The 20,924-nt window shown below is 38.9% G+C and overlaps 1 protein-coding gene across 10 annotated transcripts in view; it reads left to right on the forward strand.

The window, feature by feature from the left end:
- CTNND2 (catenin delta 2) overlaps nucleotides 1-11,507 on the forward strand; it is a 634,494-nt gene extending 622,987 nt beyond the window's left edge. For 9 of the 10 annotated variants that reach the window (XM_054003720.1, XM_054003943.1, XM_054004304.1 and 6 more), the window contains 3 exons: nucleotides 1,600-1,731; nucleotides 8,883-8,956; nucleotides 10,311-11,507. In XM_054003720.1, the coding sequence (XP_053859695.1) occupies nucleotides 1,600-1,731; nucleotides 8,883-8,956; nucleotides 10,311-10,571 (467 nt within the window). In that variant the 3' untranslated portion in view covers nucleotides 10,572-11,507. Of the gene's footprint in view, nucleotides 1-1,599; nucleotides 1,732-2,421; nucleotides 2,854-3,607; nucleotides 3,693-8,882; nucleotides 8,957-10,310 lie in introns of those variants that run through there. The other variant, XR_008441479.1, reaches the window with a different exon arrangement.
- The last annotated feature ends 9,417 nt before the right edge of the window (nucleotides 11,508-20,924 follow it).

Genomic DNA, 20,924 nt, shown 5'->3' on the forward strand with positions numbered 1-20,924 from the left:
CACAGGGAACAGAGAGAGATGATTTTATCTGTATCAGTCATTTTTTTTCAAAACACCTGAGTGTTTATAACCATTACCAGTGTATGTGAAACAGAATGTGCCTCTCTGCTAGCAGCTTTTTAAAGGTTTGCATTCTGGCCTGCTCCCCATTAGACTCAAGCTGCCATTAGCTGATTTGGTAGTTTAACGTCATGTCTCTATATCTGCCAGATTATCAGCTTTAGATTTACATCACTATTGGCAAACAGTTTAAAAGCAATCTCCAATTCTAATGGCTTCACAAGAAAGAACATCTGTCCTGCATTTGCTCTGTAAATTCAGAGGCCAGGGCCAGAAAAACCAATTGAAGCAGAATTCAACATCACTTGTGCTTCCCTACTCCATAGTTGAGTGCTAGTACTTCACTGTTGCTCAACTAAAAATGTAACGTAATTTAGAGATGATGGAAGATATGCCTCAAGGTTAAGCTTCACAAAGAGTTTGTATTACATTTTTAATTTTTTTTCTTTTCCTTATTCTTGAACAAAGGCATTGTTACTGGTTTTGAGCTTCTTTTTACATATCAGATATGTGGTTGGAGGCAGGGAAGTGTGTGCAGGTGAGCACCATCACTTCAGTAATGTTCGTACCACTGTGCCCTTACAAGGCTCTGGGGAGTTCTGCCACTCACCCTGTGCTCCTTCTCCTGCCCTCCACAACAGGGAAAGTGCACTTTATTTACCAACACCTAAATATATTGTAGTTAGTTTACTTGAAAGCCATTATTTTTTCCTTTGCTTTTCTCCTTTTCCTAAGCATTGCAAGCTCTAAGGCTTCATGATCAGTGCCAGTGATCACCTCCACATTCTCCAGTGTGTGAGACTCGAGTATAAAACCCAGTTCTCTTTTTTGTTGCCTGTCCTTTCTTCCTTTTAGCTGTACCATGAGTATAGGTGATGAAGGATTTTGTTTTAATAAAAATAGCCTAAAGTAGCAGTTGTTGCTTTAATGGCAGTTATTCACACATATAGATATTTAAAGACAGAGAAATTATTTGAGTTACCTTTAATTGTTAGGCATTCTTTGATATATGTTTCCTAGGGGAAAAAAGGCTTTCTTTTCTTCCCTTTTCCATTCAAATAATTTAATTTGTTTGTTTATTTTCAAGATTAAAGGGAAGAAAACAGTTTTATAAGGGTTTTTCCCATACAGTTGAAAGTTAACAGTCTTTTCAATGGAAATAAAGTAACTATTTTGAGGAAAAAATGGAAGTGCCCATACCAGAAATTTTTGACAAAAAAAGTTTTGAGAAAAAAAAATACTGTTGTACGTTTTTTTTTCTTAATAGCAATCATCTTAGATGTTGGATGTAAGTAAAAAGAAATTTAACGTTCAGAAGTAAAATTATGTTTGCAGTTGATTGTCCAATGAATACATTTGCCTTGCCTTTGAAATAAGAGCATCTCTTCTTTTCCTCCATAATATGCTAGTGTTTCTTCAATCAACTTCATGTTAGAAAACTAACAGATACAAACTTTACTGAAATGCTTACTCAAGAGTTAAACCCTACATTCAGTCATATACGTTTAAAAAAAGAAAAAATCCATTTTTGTTATCTAGCAAGTGCCCCAGCCTCACCTCGGGAAATGATCAGCCTAAAAGAAAGAAAAACAGACTATGAATCAACTGGAACTAACGCCACTTACCATGGAAGTAAGGGAGAACACACTTCTAGGAAAGACACCATGACAGGTGAGATTTTGCTTGCATAGCAATATAAAAATCAGCTGTGATAGAACACTGATTTTATAGGATTGCCTGGGCTTGCTGCTCTGTGGAGAAGAGTCAACCTGCTTTGGTTAATTCCCAAGTTTTAGCCACCTTGAGAAATACAATTGAAGATACATTTAAATGAATACAAGAGTATGTGAAAATGATTTGTGAACAGCATGGTTCTTCACAGAAGAAAGGCTCTAAATCCAATTTTGTATGTCTTTTTCAATTTTACATTTATTTTCAGTTCAGAAGGAAGTTGGTTGATCACTTTGAATTAACTGGTATATTTGAGCATGTACAATGATCCCTAACATCTGTCTTTTGCAGGGAATGCTCTCCAGGATGAGTTGCCTTATTTTGTATGTCAGTATTCATAGGAAATTTGTGGCTCTTTGTAAAGTTTTATCTATGTTACTTCCTTAGCAGGGCTGATTTAAATGCAGTAATTTTCTGTGTATATTGTAGCATCTGTTGCAGGTTTCTCTGAAGGCCTCTCTTCCCCAGTGAGCTCATTATTCTCATAGCATTTCAGTAATTAAGAAATTTTGAGTGCTTTTCCCAGTGCTGTACCGCTTCCTGAATTCTCTTGCAAAATACATGTTGGTCTCCATCACCATTGTACAGGCCGATATAACCATTATTGAACTTTTTGTCAATTTTGTACAGTACCAAGCATCACAGTCTCTTCTTCTCCAAATGCTGCCTTGGAGTAGGCAAAAATTCACAGTGAGAAGTCTGAATGCCTATTACCTTCTCCCATGCCCTCTGCAGAGGTCTTGCTCAGAGACAGAATGGGTTGCTCACCAGGAACACGTTGACTCAGCATCAATCCATCCATAAGATCCATCTTTCAAGGCTGTATTCAGCATATGAAGATACTCACATTGCATCTACTGTGTTATATGTGATTATGTAATCAAAACCTAAAGTGCAGCCTTGGAACTTGTGTGAAAATGCAATATGGAATGTTAATTCGCCTGAAGGTGAAAATCTGAAGAAAAGAATGACAGTCAAGAGCATTTGGAAACCACACAAATTAGGAGTGTCCTGAATGACTTCTGTGGGGTACTATGGGAAAGTGCAGAAGATTCAGTCAAGGTACTGCATTTTGTGTGTCTGTAATGTTTTGAGTGTTTCATAGTCACTGCACGAGGAAGTTTTCTATAACAGTTCAGTGGCCTTTACTTGGCTGATTGTGAAGGACAGCACTGAAGATTTTTCAGCCATTTGTCAAGGATCCATAAAGGGTGAATCTCAGGAATAAGAGCATCAGGCTGAAAAGGAAAAGTCAGTATTTTGTTCTAGTTGTATCTGTAAATTCTAGCTGTATCTGTAAATTCAGATTAGCAAATTATATCATAAAGTTCACCAAAATACAATGTCTCCATGCTGAAAATTTGGGTTTCCTTGCATATAGTCTTGTTTCTCTCCATACATTAAAAAGATGGGCTTTTCTTTTTCCACACCCCTTTTCATTTTCTTTTTTTACTGTGATGTTTTCCTTCTCCAGTTCCTACTTCCCTTATTTTCTTTCTCTTACATTATAATTTTCAGATTGTGAGGTTTGTACTGCCTCAGCAACCTTTACTCTACTTTGATTTTTCCATTGTGTTTTCCTCTAATATTGTCTTGTATTTTGGCTATTTCTGTCAATTATTCAGGTGGGCTTTTAGTAAGGCAACTTGAAACTCTTAGCATCATGCTCAGCTATCAACTGTCTGTCAAGCTCCTGAGCTCAGTGAGGGGGGAAAAAAATCAAACAAATTCAAATAAAAAATTGTAATATTTCACAATATTACATGACCAATGTACAAATAAATATGGAATTAACAGGTAACTTTGTCTCTTTCAGATCACCATATCTCTGCACGTTTGGTCTAAGCTCAAATTAAGCACCATTATAAGAACAAAAGAAAATGACAGAAGGAGTCTTGCTCATCAACATTCAGCATGGAATTTGTGTAACATAATTGTAGCTTATTAAATAATAAATATTTGATTTTAAAAAACATATAAAGTCAGTATTTGTGATTTTGTGAGACATTTTGACTTTGCTTGAGTGACCTAATACAAGTTCATGTAGCAAGTTTCATGCAATGACTGCGTTTCATTTTGTCCATCAGACAGTGCACTGTAGCCGATACATCCACAGGGATGGGACTTAAGATGAAGGTTTTCTCAGGTTCCACCTGGCACACACATATTTTGATCTGCTCTTCTACTTTTGTGCCAAACTGATGTATTACACAAAGCTTTCTTTGACTTACGGATTTTACACAGAGTGTAGAGCCTCAGCTGTAGTCCCAATTTATCCATGACTGCTCTTCTCCAAAGCTCTTCTCAGTTTGTAGTTGAAAAATTTTATGACCTTTGGGCTGGGACTGAAATGAAGGTTTTTTGATAGATTTTCGACGTAGGAATGTTGGCTTCCTGCCATCCTGAGGATTTGTCAGGAAACCTCTGGGGAAAATGGAGAATCTATGAAGTAAACAGTTTGGCTGAAGATGATAACTTACATTGATTTCACAAGGATAGATAAAAAAAAGAGGCACAGTATCAAAGTTTTCACTGCCCTCTTCACAGGTTTATGATGCCTTTTATATGTACTGTCCATTTTCTCCTCTCTGTAGAAAATAATAACCAATTATAAAATTCTGTCACCTAAAGTATATTTTTAAGACAAAAACTATTATATTCCATTTAGGAAAACGGGAACTGTGAGTGCACGTGATAATGTTATTTATGGCATGGTGTTTTCCTTCAGAACAGGGAAGATAAGGTTCCTGTGTACCGTCATGGGATTCTTTCCTTTATTTCTCTTTCTTTTACTTTTTTAGTTCCCTCACTGAGCTAATATGTACATCATAGTCAACATGCTGTGACTTCTCTTCCAACAGCAGAAAAAAACTTCTGATTAATTTACTTTTCCTTTGGTTGTGGAGAATTAATCAAGAATACTTTTGTTATTTAAACTTACTGGCAAGTCCATGCATATTTGGAACACAAATAAAAACACCATCAGGTGTTGCAGGTGGTCAGGATTATTATTATTATTATTATTATTACTTTCAGAAACAATAATGCACTGTAATCTTTTCTCATGCCCTTAACCTCATTTTCCACTGTGCAGGAAGGTGGCAGTTGTAGTGACAGGTAATGATCTCTGTTACCTAAGATTTGTGAGGTACAGAAGCATTTTCCTTTACTGTGTTGAACTAAATTATTTTAAATGGAGACTTGCTGCAGAAAAAGCAGGTTGTTTGATACCAGATGAGGATGACTACCTGTCCAGCTGAGCTGTCCTTTCTTATTATCAGTTTGTGTTCCTGAGGGCAAAAGGATAGCATCTTGTTATTCCAAAGTGTCTGTAAATGTGTTCAGAATAAGCACTTCCAAAATCTGAAAGCCAAATGCTAAACCATTAATCAAGTGACTGGGATATATGAATTTGGTCAATGACATCACTGAGTGACATAATTTTCAATTTTTGTCATCTTTAAAGAAAACTGCTCTAGGGAGCTATGTGACTTTTTTTTTAACCAGTATCACCTAGAAGAGTGAACAGAAGGGAGAAAGAAAAGTGTTTTTCTGTAATGTCCTGTATGCAATTGAACCACAAAGTACTGCGGGTTGATCATAGTATTAATTTTAGAATGCTCACTATTTTGCCTACCAGAAAGTGCCTCTTCAGTATTATCATGTACTGATGTTTAGAGACTGCATAAAATAGGCACATAAACACACACGCTGATCGCTCCTCTATTAATTTAATTTTCAGCTAGTTCACACATCACTGTGAAGAAATGTGGCTGCAGAAGTATCTCTGTTTCTTACTCCTTCCACTCCTTTCCCTTCTCTTGCTATTTTTATTTTAAAAAATACTTCATTGACTTATCTTTCTATTTGTTTTACAATTTTATTATTATCGTAAATATACAATATTATCAGGAACAATCAGATATTAACCACACAATATCTGTCCATTCATTTAGCTCATTTTCTCCTTTCTTGTCCTCTACTTTTGGACAGCAAGAGTCAACTGCTCACTGAAACATGGCAGAGTGGGAATGGAGTTCCCAGGGATTCCACCTGCATGTTCAGAAGCAGGTACTGGAGCAGGGCTGCTAGCTACATTGCTTGACTTACATTTCCTCCAGAATCAGAATTACCTCAGCATCCAAGCTAGCCTAAGCCAAGATTTTTTATTCTTGAACTCCTGGCATTTATTTTCAAGCATTTTATGTCTCATTGTTTTTATTGCTTTAAGAAAAGATTACTAAGGGTTTGAGGGTTTCTTTTTCATTTTAAACTTTTGAATTTGTATCCCCATCACTGCAGTGAAATCAGCAACACAGGACTTGCAACTATTTTCATAAGCTGAAACTACCCATTTTCCATCACGGAATGCGTGATGTAAGAGACTGTAAAATTTCAATCTGGTATGTGACATTTGTGAGCACATCAGTGCAAATGTCACAGTAGTGCACTGGACAGCTACACACCAACCCTGAACTATTTCTAGGTTTATAATAGTCATGGCTAATAGCAGCACATATGTACCACATCTTTTTATATATCAATATGGAAAGGTCATGACCTCCCTCCTAATGTCTAATTGCCTGAAGGAACAACATACAAATTAGCATGTGTCTAGTTTGTTATTTATCATCAGATTCTTTATAATACCCTCATATTACAGTTGCACCTTGTACCAGTCTTTTTGCTCTTGACATCGAACAACCACAAACAGCACTGACCTATCTGAACTCAGTCATGTCTGACTAGAAACTTGTATGCATGAAACTTCAAACCCACTCTATCTTGGCACATATATTCATAAAAGCAAAATGGTTACAAGAAGTTCTTCCTCCATCTATGACAGTCTGATACATTGAATGTCACTTTAATATTTTTTTTCAAAAACTAGGACTTCACAAAATGGATATCTGAAACACTTGAGAATCTTTAGATCTTGAGAAGAGGAATTTGTATAACAAAACTTCTTCTGGCATTTTGTGGCACAAGCAGGAAAATCAGAAAAACAGCATTAAAAAGATGATATCAAGGAAAGATCTGGCAGCTGTACTACTGAGAGTCGTGTTGTCATGAGATGCACCATAAAGAGCAATGTTGATGCAAACTTCTCTAATACTAAAGACTCATCAGAAGGGATATTTTCAAACACTATAGCAGAGGCTGCACCTGGAATATAAAGAAACCCCCTGAAATAGCAGTCAAGTCTCCAAATTTCCTTAAGTGACAAAATGTAACCTGAACAGTGAGAACCTCTGCAGATCAACTCTTTCGCATTAATGTTGACAACCAAAGAAATCTACTCAAGCACTACTTTCCATCATTTCACCTATTTCTATCTGTTACAGACTATTGGCATGCAGGTAGAATTAAGAGTACCTACCACTGGAGGAGCCCAACCAGCATCTGTCACTAGAGTTCATATTCTTGCCACCTAAAAAAAATGTTTCATGCTGCACTTGGAGACCTCCAGGACTCTTCTCCATTTCCTACACAGGACTCCGTACTTTCTTAGTTATTGCATCCAGCTCTTCAAAGAACAAGAGGAGTTTCACCCCTACCAGTTAATGGTTATGAAATGAAAAATCTCTTTTTCCAGCTGTTAGAGCTCATCAGGCCACCATATAACCCCTGTCTTTATCCTGTTTTCACATAGTGCAGATCTTTAAGAAAAACCATCTGAGATCTGTAAAGCAGCAACATGGAGCAGTGCATCAAACTGACAAAAATTATACCCTCAGCATGGAACCCATGACAGATGTGAAGACCAGAATTGATGTATTCCAGTCAGCTTTGGCTGAAGGCCACGCCATTCCTGTCTCCAGAAAGGGTGCAATGGTGAGAGGAAAGGCAGAGGAAGTTTCACATGCAGATGTCCATGCTTGCACGTTGCCAAAGGAAGAAAGAGTGCTTACATCTTCGGTAACATGGTTCTTCTAGTGATACGACTAGCATGGATCCCATGTCCAGCTTTCAGCTCTGATGCTCAGTGCTTGCCATCACAAGTTTTGAGCTGTGAAAGTATTAAAGGCCACTCTTGGTGCCTCCAGGTTTTATGCCATTGCACAGAGACCTGAGAGTAGTCATGAGCCACATGTTTCAGTTCCATTCGTGACTCTGATTCACAGCTACTCAATTTTTACTTTCCGGCCTGTTGTTTTATAGTAAGAGTCCTCATAGCAGCATTCAGCCATTGGTTAGAAAGTCTGTAAAGTTAATAATGCATGAAAAGTGTGCAGCAGCCACACAAAATGCTACCTTCATAGTCTTTCAAATATGAGAAATAACTACAGTCTTTCAAGTCCTACCAGCAAACTCAGCTTCAGCTACATTGCCAAAACAGACGGATCAATGGAGTCAGCTTTACAAGGAAAATCCTTTGCTTTTCATTTGGGGTTTTTTGAGATGGGGTTTGAAATAAATTTTTGCAAGAATGTATATTATCCTCCTTCTCTTTAGAAATACTTCCAGTTTCAAACTTGTAGCTCAATTTTTGTCTGTGCATTTGAGTAGTAGGACATTTGAGAAGAAAGTGACAGCAGTGATGGCAGTCATGTATTTGAGACTATCTTGACCAAACCTCTCCAGTATAACTACATATTCCTTTTTGCATAACTTGTTAGTCACTTATATTTAATCACTTCATGCTTGAATAATTTCATGAGAAAGTAAAATGACTGTAGGATTAATAATCCACATTGTCCAACTGAAGTGAAAGAACTGAAATGTTTCTTAATCTCAATATTTACAGCTGCTGTTTGTTGCAGATGTTACATAAGCCCATCTATAACCTGAAATATATTATTGAATGCTAGCTTTGTATGAAATTATTTTGTTGATACATATAAGAAGTGCACAAGATTGTTATGAAGATGACATGGAGCATGTTACCATTAATAAATAAATTAATACCAAAGAGGTGTATTTACACCAAAGCAAAGATGATGACGGTGCAGTGGAAGGAAAAGTCTGCAGGTGTTTTTAAAGACTTTGGTGTATGGGAAACAGGGTTTGTATTATGTATAGAATGATGTATTTAATACTTTGAGGCCAAAGAGGTATGTTTGGTGAATCTGCTTTTTCTCTCTCTGCAGCTCAGAACACTGGAATCTCAACTTTGTACAGGAATTCATATGGTGCGCCTGCTGAAGATATCAAACATAATCAGGTAAGTACAGAGACTAAAATGTTACTGTTCCAGATAGCCAAAGACTGGTGCAACATTGTATAGGGAAATGGAAAAAAATTACCAGAAATTTAAAAACATCACAAATAAACTGATTACTTCATGTAGAATTTTACTCCTATGTCCAAATCAAACACCTGTGTTTGAATATGGGAAATGAAGTGAGGTCCTGAAGGTCAGTTACTCCTTGATAGCAGTTCTAGAAATAGAAACTAGAAACTAGAGTAGTTACACTCCTTTGTGCAGTTGTTATATCGGGCCAAAACTTGTAACATCACTTATGGGACTACTAAAAGTAGTGAACTTAGGCAGCCTTTTTCAATCCCTGCATAGAGTGCAATACAGATATTTGTTCTGAACAAATATCATGGAATTCGGGTCATAGCAGTGTGACTGTTCCTGCCATCTTGAGGGAGCATTACTAACATGTACAGAGCAGCAGGATCCACAAAGTGTTCTCACATAGGTGTCTGAGCATTGGTATTCCCAGTGATAACCATCTGAGGAATGACAGGCTACATAATTTTGCAGGCACAAAGTCCGCCCAAACATACAGAGGTGGCCTGAAGCAGAAGATAGTCTTCTAGGATAGTCAGCATGTGTTTATACATATCAGATTTCAATAAAGTCCCAACTATAAAATCAGAGATTCACTAGGGATGTCTGGAAAAAAAAGTATGGCAACCTTAGGTTAGAGGACCATCTGAGATTTATTTTTCTGCTTATCATAAACATTCCAGCTTCCAGGTGACTAGCTGGAATGTACCAACAACACAACATTGTCAATATGAATTATTGAGGAGGTGTTAAGATGATGCTTCTGCTTAACAGTAGCAGAAGAACCCATTTCAGGGCACTTTTCTCATGTCAGTGCCCTGAAGACTGTTTTTAAGGATATGGTGTCACCTCTTCCCCTAAATTTCACTTCAGTCAAAGGCAGCTGCAAAATGTTTAGCATCTTCAGAGTGTAAATTGATTACATTGTAATTCTTCAAGGATGAATTTTGGTCACCAATATTTGCATTATACAGCTGCAAGTTACACACAGATTGTAGTTACAAAAGTGAAGTATAAGCTATGCTGGATGAACTACTTCACAAAAGTGAAGTATAAGCTATGCTTGATGAACTATTTGATGCTATTAAATAAATTTCAAGAAATAAAATTACATGGCAGAGCTGTGGAATTAATTCACTATTAAAGCAGTGCTTTGAGCAGAAGTTAAGATAATGCACAATTTTGTATTTTTAGCATAAGAAATGTGAGATTTACTCCTTCCATCCTGTTGCCTACAATCAGTTGTATCTAACAAGCTGTGGATATTACTGTCTTTCAGGTTTCAACACAGCCAGTTCCACAGGAGCCCAGCAGAAAAGATTATGAACCATATCAGTCATTTCAGAATTCAACAAGAAACTATGACGAGTCCTTCTTTGAGGACCAAGTGCATCATCGTCCACCTGCAAGTGAATACAACATGCACCTGGGACTAAAGTCAACTGGCAATTACGTCGACTTCTACTCAGCTGCTCGTCCTTATAGTGAACTTAACTATGAAACAAGCCACTATCCAGCCTCTCCCGACTCCTGGGTTTGAGACTTGGGCAGATACAAAAGCTCCAGGAACTGTGCATGTGCATGCATACCACGAGACATTTTTTTCCTGCAAATTTAGTTTGTTAAAGCCTGTTCCATAGGAAGGCACAGATAACCAGTATGGGAAAAATTAAGAGATTTTTTTAGAAGGCTAAAAGATACGAAAGCTAAACCTGGGAGTAATTAGAAAGAAATATATATATACTTATATATATTTTACAGTGTGGGGCAACTTTACTGTTGGCCTGTAGAGTCTAAAGTTCAGTGCTGTATATTGAACGTGGCTGAAGGAAGGAGGAAGAACATGACAGTGGATCTGGGTCAAGAGTTAAGCACAAGTTATTGAGCAGAGTACATACTTTATGGGGAACAGCTTCTCACACCTTGTTTAATATCCTCATTCATTGTGAATCTAGGCTTCAAGTTGCATTTGGGGTTTCCTCTGTACAGCAGGATGTTTCTTGCCTTTTGTTAATGCATTGTTGTAAAGTATTTGATGTACATTACAGATAAAAAAAAAAGGTGCATTGTGTATATTACACCAATGCCACAGTGTTTCTTCATCTATGGTCCTAAATATTGCTTCAATTTCAAATTTTGAAAGATGTATGAATTTCCAGTTTTTTGTTTTCTTTTCCCCGGTGCGTTTTAACAAAAAAAAAAATCCAAAAAAAATATCAAAAAAAAACAAAAAGGAATATTTAGCAGTATTGTTTGTTCTGATATGTGACTTTGTTTGTGGCAACTCAAAAAAAAGGCATTCAGCAGTTTCTGACAATTAACATTCATCATTCCACACTCCTTGTCAACAAAGTGCTTTTTCACTGCCTAAAATTTTAGATGTAGATATTTGAAATAGATTTTTTTCATTTATACCAGTTTTCTTTATGATGATACAGTGTTAAAAGAAAATAAATTACAATTGATCTGTCATCCATATTTGCTAAGAATGTCTATTTCCAAGAACCTACCATAAAAATACACATTCTTACTCGTGTGTGTCCACGTATGCATAGTATTCTGTGTGCATGTGTTTGAGTGTGTGTGTTTGTGTGGTGTAAGACTTCTTTTCATCCAATGTTCTCCTTGTTAAGCTTCAATTTTTGTTTGATTTTCAGTTCTTTTAAACAGTGGAAACTCCAGTATGTGCTTTCTCTTACTCACTTCCGTAACCATCAACAGCAATTCAACATTGCTAGGCCACATGCTCACAAAGGGAGGGGTAGCTGATTTTTTATCACCAACTCCATCACCCTTAGGTGCCATTTCCTTTAAAATAAGATCGTTTGATCTCCTCTTGAAGAAATTTCATTACTCTCCAGCCACCAACCAGTAAGTGCTCAAGGAAGGCAGGGTTTGATCTTGCCATCTCCCTGAGGGAATGAGAAACTAAGACCCATCAGACTATAACCTGGACCCTCCAAACTCTTTAGACTACAGAAGGGTCCAATTCTTGAACCATTAGGACAATCATTTATTTTAACCCATACCAAAAATAAAACCCAATACCCAGAACACATTCCTCAAATATGATAATAAAGACCATTTCTTTGCATTTAAAGTGAAATTCTAAAAAGTGTAAGGCACAGAGATTTTTTATTATTATTATTTTAAAAGTAAAGAACAGCTACATAGGCTAGGAGGCCAGAAAAGCTGGTATATTCATCTTAGCTCATGTAATGCTGGAAGGAAAAAAAGAAGCATTTCTTCATTTCTGTGATTCAGGCAACAAACAGTTCAGCATACAGTTTTCAGAGCATAAGACCCACCACTAATGGAGTAGTTGTAAATTGCTTAAATTGCTTAAATTGCCAATAAGGAATTTGTTTTAGGTTGCAGACATTTCTGTGGTTAGTCACTGTAATAGTTTTAACATCACCTGGCACACTTCTGGCTGTGCCCAGGGGGAGAAGTCTCTCACAAGTCATCACCTGCTCTATAGGACGCAGCCCAAGTAGTTCATGCAGGCGGGTATTGTGATGTAGAATTGGTTTATTGGTAATCTAGGACTATAGTTTAACCTTTTGGGCAGCTTTTCCCAGTGTACGATATGTAACCTTTGCTCTTTGTAGTAAACAAGGGGAAAAAATAGCATGCAAAAAAATTTTTAAAACATTTCAGAAAGGGTGGGTGGGAGGGGCACAGTGGGCCAGATGTATAGTGAGGTAGATAAAAATACTATTCATAGTTTTGGACACAGGTTGTTTATATTTTATTTATTACATTGATTTTAATAAGTGACATTTGCAGTGCTCTTTTGAACAAAGCACATTTTCAGTATAAAAACTTTTTTTTAATAAAGAATGTCACTCGCAACTGGAAGTTCTTCTTGACTGCCTGACAAACAGCAGGCTGGTGTAGTTCTCCAGGCACAGGTTTGCCAACAGGTCGAGGGGATGCATCGTTCTGTTCAAAGTTCTTAGGACAGGAGATTATTGTAAGTTAGATAGATTTCCATTCTTCAAAGTACTGAAATGCCCACATTGCCCTCTTTCAGCTCCTCTTAGGAATTATTTGGAGTCAAATGTTGACCATTGCTCAAGTGAGAGATTCTGGATTGATGATGTGGCATAAAATACCTTTTGTCTATACTTTGTATTGATTTGTTTCCATTTTTCTGTAGTGGCAAGTGCTCCGACTGGTAATGTTCACTCTTGCTGTACTGGGTTTTGAGAAGGTGTTGAATTACCTGGCTTCTTTTCCAGGTTTGGAAATACAACACTGCCGCCATACTGAGCAAGATATATATGATGCATTCTTTTTAATACTGAGGAAAGTATCATTACCTATTGCTGTTCCCTTCATTCTTGTATTAGATCACACACAGAAATAGAGAAGAAACAAAACTGTTTAAAAAAAATGTATAAAATGCAATTGATGTACTGTAAAATGTCAGATTTTTTTTTTAACAAGCTTCGTATTAGAATCTTGTTCAGCTGTGTAGAGCTATATAAATCTCACTGTTTTATTAAATGCTGTTTATGGTCTGGAAGGAATGGTTAACCTATCTCAAGATTTAACAAATTTGCACTAACATGAGCAATATTGATTTGAAAAAAAAAATGAATTCAATATTTGAAAGATAAACTATGATTTTAAAGGTATATTAACACTGAAAGTACATTTTGACAAATAGCATATTTAAGCCCAAAATATAAATGGTTATGTCAGATAACACAAAAGAACTATAACAATATAGATTGAAAAAAAAAAAATGTTTCACTGTACATGTTGCTAACATGTACAAAGACAAACTCATATTGACGTATTTTCTATTAATAAATCCTACTGTATTGTGGAGAATTGCTGGTCATAGTGCAGTATGTTTAAACTCAAAAGTTGACTCATAGAAGCTACCCAGCTTCACACAGCAAAGAGATCCTTGTGATTTGGGTATTTTAAATATTCATTACATACCTAACTTTCAGCTCTGAAGTCAGTCACTGTCCCCTCCCTCTCCACAAGGTTGATGAGCGCAAACCGCTCTACATCAACCAGCCAAGGGGAAAGATATTTTTGAGAGCACCCAGTTCACCCCTAATTATGTCTGCAAGGGCGCTGGTGCCACTGGATAGGAACATGCTGTAAAATATGTGATCTTGGCCATAGGTTACATCGACCATAGCCAAGAAACAAAGAGCAAAACATTAATTTACTTGTGCATTACATTAATTTCCTGGGTTCCATGAGCTTGCAGAAGCATCTCGCCAGGAGACTTGCAACTCAAATCAGAAATGCTGACTTTTTTTATACGTTGGCACAGCACAGGCTGTGCACACCAGTGAGTGGCACGGGAGGCTTTCTCATCTCCTCTGTCACTGTTACTCATCCTCTCCTGCCAGCAGACAGAAAGATCCCTGAGTTTAGAGTTACTGCTTGTATCATGAGTGGGAGAGATGGAGATGGCAATCTGAACCAGGGGGAGGAAACAGAAAGGCCTAAAAATACAGCCAGAGTGAGTGCATGAAGACAGATCTGCACCCATAATTACTAACAGTGGAATTGACTCAACAAGAGATTTTATGCAGCAAGATCTTCAAATATTACTATCAAGTTAATGTAATGAACATTTAATAGTAGCAGTGTGATGCAAAGCTTTATGCTAGAAAAGTGGGAGGGAGCAACAGAGAGAAGTCACAGGTCACCACTGGGCACTTCCAGCTTCAGCCAACAGATGTTGGGCATGTGGGAAGAGACTGCTTACTGCTGTGAAGGAGACAGGAGAGGGATGACTCTTGAGGAAGAACTTTAATTCCAAGCCTTTCAGACTCGGTCAAAACATCAGCTAAAATAGAGGCCACCTTTTGCAAACCTGCCCCTTGCCCCACCGTCCTCAATGGCAGAGTGCGGTTCCCCCTGGCAGACCCATGGTGCACATGGGGGGCAATCCTACCAAGGGCCCAGCTTACAAAGGCTCTTTCCTCTCAGCTGGAAAATACCTGGTGCAGGTGTGCGTCTGACAGCTGCCAGAGCCAGGGCTGAGCTTGTCAAGCAGCTGCAGCCACTTTCAATTTGAAGTCCAGCATTTTCCCTGGAGGACAGATGGGCACCAACATCTGCCAAAGAGCTGTGCAGTCCTGGCTCTTTCCCAGGGACTAGACAGTTTCTAAATAGTGGCCTAAAGCCAGTTTCAGACATTTAGGCTGAAAAGGAGAGATTTGAGTTACATCCATAGGCAAGAGGGCTGAAGCCTGTGGTTGATACCTGTAAGGAGAAGGGCATCCCCATCTTCCAAGCTGTTCTGAAACACAAGAGAAGACCAGAGCTCCCCTGGCTATCGCACACCTTCTGACAACCTGTGTTAGGAGCACTTGCTTCCAACTCATGCTCTGCTCTTCTGAGGGCTAAACCAAACAACTCCACATAACATGAACATTTCTACTTCTTTCTTCCAAGTGCTCCCCCTGCGTTTTGCACCATCTCAACTGGGACAGATCAGTCAGAAGAGCAGCACACTTCAGCCCTCTACAAGTCCAGCAAGGCACGTGCATGGGTACTGGTGTTAGTCAGGTGCACTGCTCTAGCAGGACACCATGCCAATTCAATTCTTCTTAAACCTAATTCTCAATCAAACTTGCTTTAGTATCTTTAATGCAATTTTAAAAGCAGTTTCCTTCCTCTGTGAGCATTGGTATTGCTTTGCCAGGAGAAAGCACATGCTAACCTCTTGCAACCTGTAAATGTTTAGCTTATATCCAATTTCAAAGCCCTTGGAAGTCCCTGGAAAGACTTCCATCTGCTTCACCAGGCCCAAGTGACAACAGGTGAAGAATTGGTACAACCTTCTCAAAGGATGTGCACATCAAGGTCACTCTTGCCAGCATATCAAAGGCTGCAACCTTCTAATAGCTAACAGGAGGAAAAAGTTATTTGCTAGTACCTGTCTGTCAAAATTTACTCTAGAGCCTTTGACTTTCTACACTTTTACTTTCACTGCTTTCAGAGAGTGACAGAGATAAAAAGTTTTCACAGTGACTGATAGTTGCAGTTAATTTCAGTATTTGGATGAGTGGTTTCAAATGCTGAAATGCCTTTCTTTTCCAAGCAGGTAAAATCTGAAACTTGCCACTAAACCTAGGAAAGCAAAATGGCAGTGATTTGCTTATTCATTATTTCTCACAAATTCAATTAAAATCATAACTCTGGCTATGAGGGCTGATTTTTACATAATTTATTTATTTTACATAAATATTACACAGGCAGAAAATGTTGATAACTAAACATCAAGACAGTAACTTGTTTAATAACATCAAGTCTGAAGAGAAAATTTGTGGAATTCAGGCTATTGTGTGCAGACACTATCAATTATTACCTCTGTCATCAAGGGAGAGAGAAAGGGAAAAAAAAAGCCTCTACACCATTTGAAGCTTAACATCTTCTTTAGCAAATATAAGTCCATTTTGAAAAAGACTTCTAATCTTTCCCTCAGAAAAACAGCACCAAAAACAAACAAAAAGACACCACCCCAAAACCTCTTAACCTTCTCCTTAAGCTACCCTATGTTTGAGTTTTTTATTGGGGTGACAGGAAGGGAGGAGAATTTGCACTATATGCAATATTTGAACAAGGTCTGTGGATGTGGGCAAGAGCACCACCCACTGTAGTGCTGTAGCAGCATTAAGCAAATCAAAATATGCCAAATAGCAGCTGCATTGCCAAATGTGACAGCCACCACTTCCAATACCCTGGCTACCACTGCAGGCTTGTCATCATGGGAAAGAAAAAAGAGTGTCAGCCTCCTGTTACACAGACGCACCAGCACGCAGCCAAGAGTGAAAGGAGTGAGCTGTGCGAAAGCTGCTCGGAACAGACAGGCTGCCTGAGCACTGTCCCCCACCACAGGGCTGAGTGGGACAAGCTGTGCCAGCGTGTGGGGCAGCCCACAGCCTGTGGGAGCACCACAGGCAGGAGGATGTGGGGCTCAAGGGAGGGCACAGTGGGTAAAATTGGGCAGAAGCATCTTAGACCTTGGCAGGGCACGTGTGCTGAGACCAAGGAGCTGCTGCTGGCCAGAGAGTGCTGAGGGTGCTGCAGCTTCAAGAGACTCAGCTGACCAGCCACTGCTCCTGCAGCTCAACCAGTCCAGATTTTTGCTTTATTTTCAGTTAGAATGGTTTAAGAGGTGATCTGTTTGTTGGGTTTTTTTTTCTTCTGGTCCTTTTTGTAACAATGTAACACTTCATAAAATCATGAAATGATTGAAGGGACCTTAAAGATCATTTAGTCCAAATTCCCTCTTGTGGGCAGGGATGCCTTCCACTAGGCCAGTTTTCTCAGAGCACCATTCAGCCTGGCCTTAAACACTTCCAGGGATGGGACATCCACAACTTCTCTGGGCAACCTGTACCAGTGTCTCACCACCCTCACAGTAAAGAATTTCTTCCTAACATCTAATCTAAATCTCCTGTCTTTTAGTTTAATACCACTCCACTTGTCCCATCACTATCTGCCTTTAGTTAGAATAGTTTAAGAGCTTACCTTTTGGGTTTGTTTTGTTCTCTTTAGTTTCTCTGTAATAATGCAGCAGTTGTTATGGTCCGCTCCGATTATCAAAACCCGGGTGCAGAGCCAAAGCTTGCATGTCAGCAGCTCAGTCTGCTCTTGCACTCACAGTTTATCTGTAACGTAGTGAAAAAAAAAAACAATCTCAGTTCCTAGATTATATGTTCTGAACAAAATAAAGGGGTGTTTAAAGTATGCATGGCTTGCTGGTGCATTAAAGCCTGGGCACAGCTCCCAGCCCTGAGCGCGGCGCTGGCCGGGCACACAGCAGGCGGCTGCAGACTGCCTGAGCAGGGACACCCTCACCACGGGTTACTCCACAGTCCCCACCGAGGAGAAAAGCATATGGACATCTGTAGTGGCTTTTTGGTTACCAAGAGGGGAATGTAAAGTTGGGAACCAGAGACCAGGAGATTTAACTCTACAGTTGTTTACATAGTAAAGTGTAAGCTATCCTTCCCATTGCTAAGCTCTGTAGTTTGGAGGTCTTGCACCTTTTTTGGTTTGTGGGGGTTTTTTTTTGTTTGTTTTTGTTTGTTTGTTTGTTTGTTTTTGGGTTTTTTTGGGTTTTTTTGTTTTGTTTTTTTTTTTTTATTAATATGGTTTATAACATTTTTGATGCAACCATCTCTGGAATATGTTTTGAGTAAGCAAAAATAAAAGTGACACTAATAAAGATAATGGAAAAATACACAGCTGGAGACAAGTTGGTTTGATTTCCTAACATTTTATGTGTATGTGTAGTTTAAGATAATGATCTGGTTCAACAACACTGTGATGTAAATGTGAATTATGTACTCTTAATAGACTGTGAAATTCCAGGTCTATCAGCAGTGTATACTATACATAGTTAATTAATGACTGCTCAAATCAGCAAAATTAAGGTTAAAGAAGTTTTAAAAGACAGGAAGATTGTGTAGCTGCTGCATAAAGTGACAAATGATGGCTGTCACTCATCTTGTCTCTGACATGCCACAGTTTAAGTATGATGTTTTCCTGCTGTATTAACTTTGATTTTAAATATAAAACTAGTTTTATAAACCAGAACAACTTCAGTCACAACTAAGCCTGACCTGCTGGACTGAGGAATGTAAAAAGTGGGAAATGAACTCTGTGGTCTTTTATTGTGTTTCCAATACCATGTCCAGAAATCATGAATTATCCTAGAAAAATTGTGACTCTTTTACTTTTGGGGATTTACTCTGTTCCTTGTACTTACTGCCTCTCACAAGACTATCTGTCAAGGCACTGTTGGAACCCAACTGAAAGGCCAACAATATTTTCCTGAAATCTCAGCAGAGCAGTAGGTGCTTGGGAAGCAAATCAGCAGCTTTGCGTCTTGTCACAACTGAACTCCTGATCCTTGCTCCAAGACCTTTGTCCACCCCACCCAGGGCTAGAAGAGCAGAAAGGAGATGTGACTGCCCCAGCCTATTTGAAATAAATCACTGCATGGGACTAGGAGCATCTAAAACTGTATAATGGCCCCATAGCTCTTTTTCTTTTTTTTTTTTTTTTTTTTTTTTTTTTCTTTTTTTTTTTTTTTTTTTTTTTTTTTTTTTTTGTGGAGGTGCTGCAATGGCAAAGGATGCACCATGGCAAAGGGAGAAATTCAGCTTATCGTATGCAGAAAAGCTTTCAGCCTAATTTTCTTCTCCTCAGCACCTCTAAAGGTGCTGAAGCCAGTGTTTTATTAGCAGCCTCCTTAAATGTACCCAGTGCTCCCCTTACTGCCACCCACATCCTTGCAGACTTGCCTAGTTCCTGTTCCTGGTTCAATAAGCAAGGTATTACATAGTGCCACTGAGAAGTGAAGTGAACTGAGCCTCAACAAAGTCAAAGCAGTTTGATGTAATGGAGGAGACTTGCAAGGCAAAGACCCTGAGATGGTTTAAAATGCCCCCTGAAAAAAGAGGTCCCTTTGTCACAGAAAAGGATGAAAGGCAACGTGCCTGCAGAAGAGGCAGAGGTGCACTGAGTCTGCCAGGTCCTTGCACAGCTGCCTGCTAAGCTGGACATACAGTTTGCTGGACATGAATTTCAGTGCCTTTGCTCAGGACAGGAGGCACCAGCCACTCTTCCCCAGAGGAGATGGGACTGCCAAGGGTTTTGCAGCAGCTTGTCCTCTGGCACAGTTTGAGTGGCCACAGCAGGACAGCAGCAGAGCTTGTCCCATGCATGGGTAGCACTGGCAGAGGTACAAGAGCTAAGGAGAGCCACGGTGAACCAAGGTTTCACTGAACTCAGACAATGGGACAGAGACACTCCAAGGTCTGCAAGGCTGTCAAACAAAAATTATATTAATGGCAATCATGCATTTGTACAGTTACAGTAAATTCTGATCATTATAACAAAACCAGAATTGTTTAAGCCCCAGACCTTGTCTGGATTTGTCTGAGGTTTAACCCATTTTAGCAGTATATGGAAAAATTATCCTAGAAACTTTTGTAGCAGCAGCTCTGCTATCCATCTTTCTTTGGCCGTCTCAGTATTTGTATGTCTTAGCTGAGGTTTTGCTTAGCCTTGCACAATTGTGTGGTGTCAGCAGTCAGCATGAGCAAAAATACTCATCCAAATACTGGAGGGATAAAGTACTACCAATTAAACAGTTGCAGATTTAGGGCATGAAAAGCACGTGATGAGTGAGGAAAGGAGGACATGAGCTGAGTCCAAGGCCAAGCTAATACCACTTAAAGAGCATGGGTGTGCCCACAAGCCAAGCAACCTGTAAAAGGAACTGGATGTTAACTGTTTAGCATCAGATATGTAAAGGAGATACTGCATTTTCCCCTCAGTGCAGAGGTACCAGAAGAGAATGCTCTGGGCAGAAGGAGCTCTAGTCTGACATTTCTCAAGCCTGGAAAGCTTAGGCAAGGAAAATGAGCTTAGGTCTGAATGTGTGTCTGTTCTTCACATGTGTGAGATCATGCTAAACCTACATCAAAATTCAGGAAGTGTTGTCAAGTTGTTGGTGTGCAGCATGAAGTATCCAAGACCTGTAAATCAGTGTAGCATCCATGTCTGTCCCAGCATGAAAACCAGAAGGGGAATTACTTTTTCCTAGCACATTTACAACTGTGAATTTATAGGTTAGGACCTTAAAATCATTCTAATAAGGTACTGCTTCAATCAGTACTCAGCTGTCAAAGTCACAGAACTGCTCAATTCTGGTTTTGTTTCATTCTGCTGGAAAAGAAAAATTCCCTTGGGCAAATCAAAAAATCAAAAACTTTCAGAGGAGGAAAATGCCACATGGCATTCCTTCCTGCTGGAATATGATGGGAAAGGACTCAGTAGCGTGTGGAACAAAAGTCCTGTTGACGTCTGTTGAAGACTAATTATTGCAGAGGGG

Source organism: Vidua macroura, chromosome 1 (genome assembly GCF_024509145.1).
Source record: "Vidua macroura isolate BioBank_ID:100142 chromosome 1, ASM2450914v1, whole genome shotgun sequence".
Lineage (NCBI taxonomy): Eukaryota > Metazoa > Chordata > Aves > Passeriformes > Viduidae > Vidua > Vidua macroura.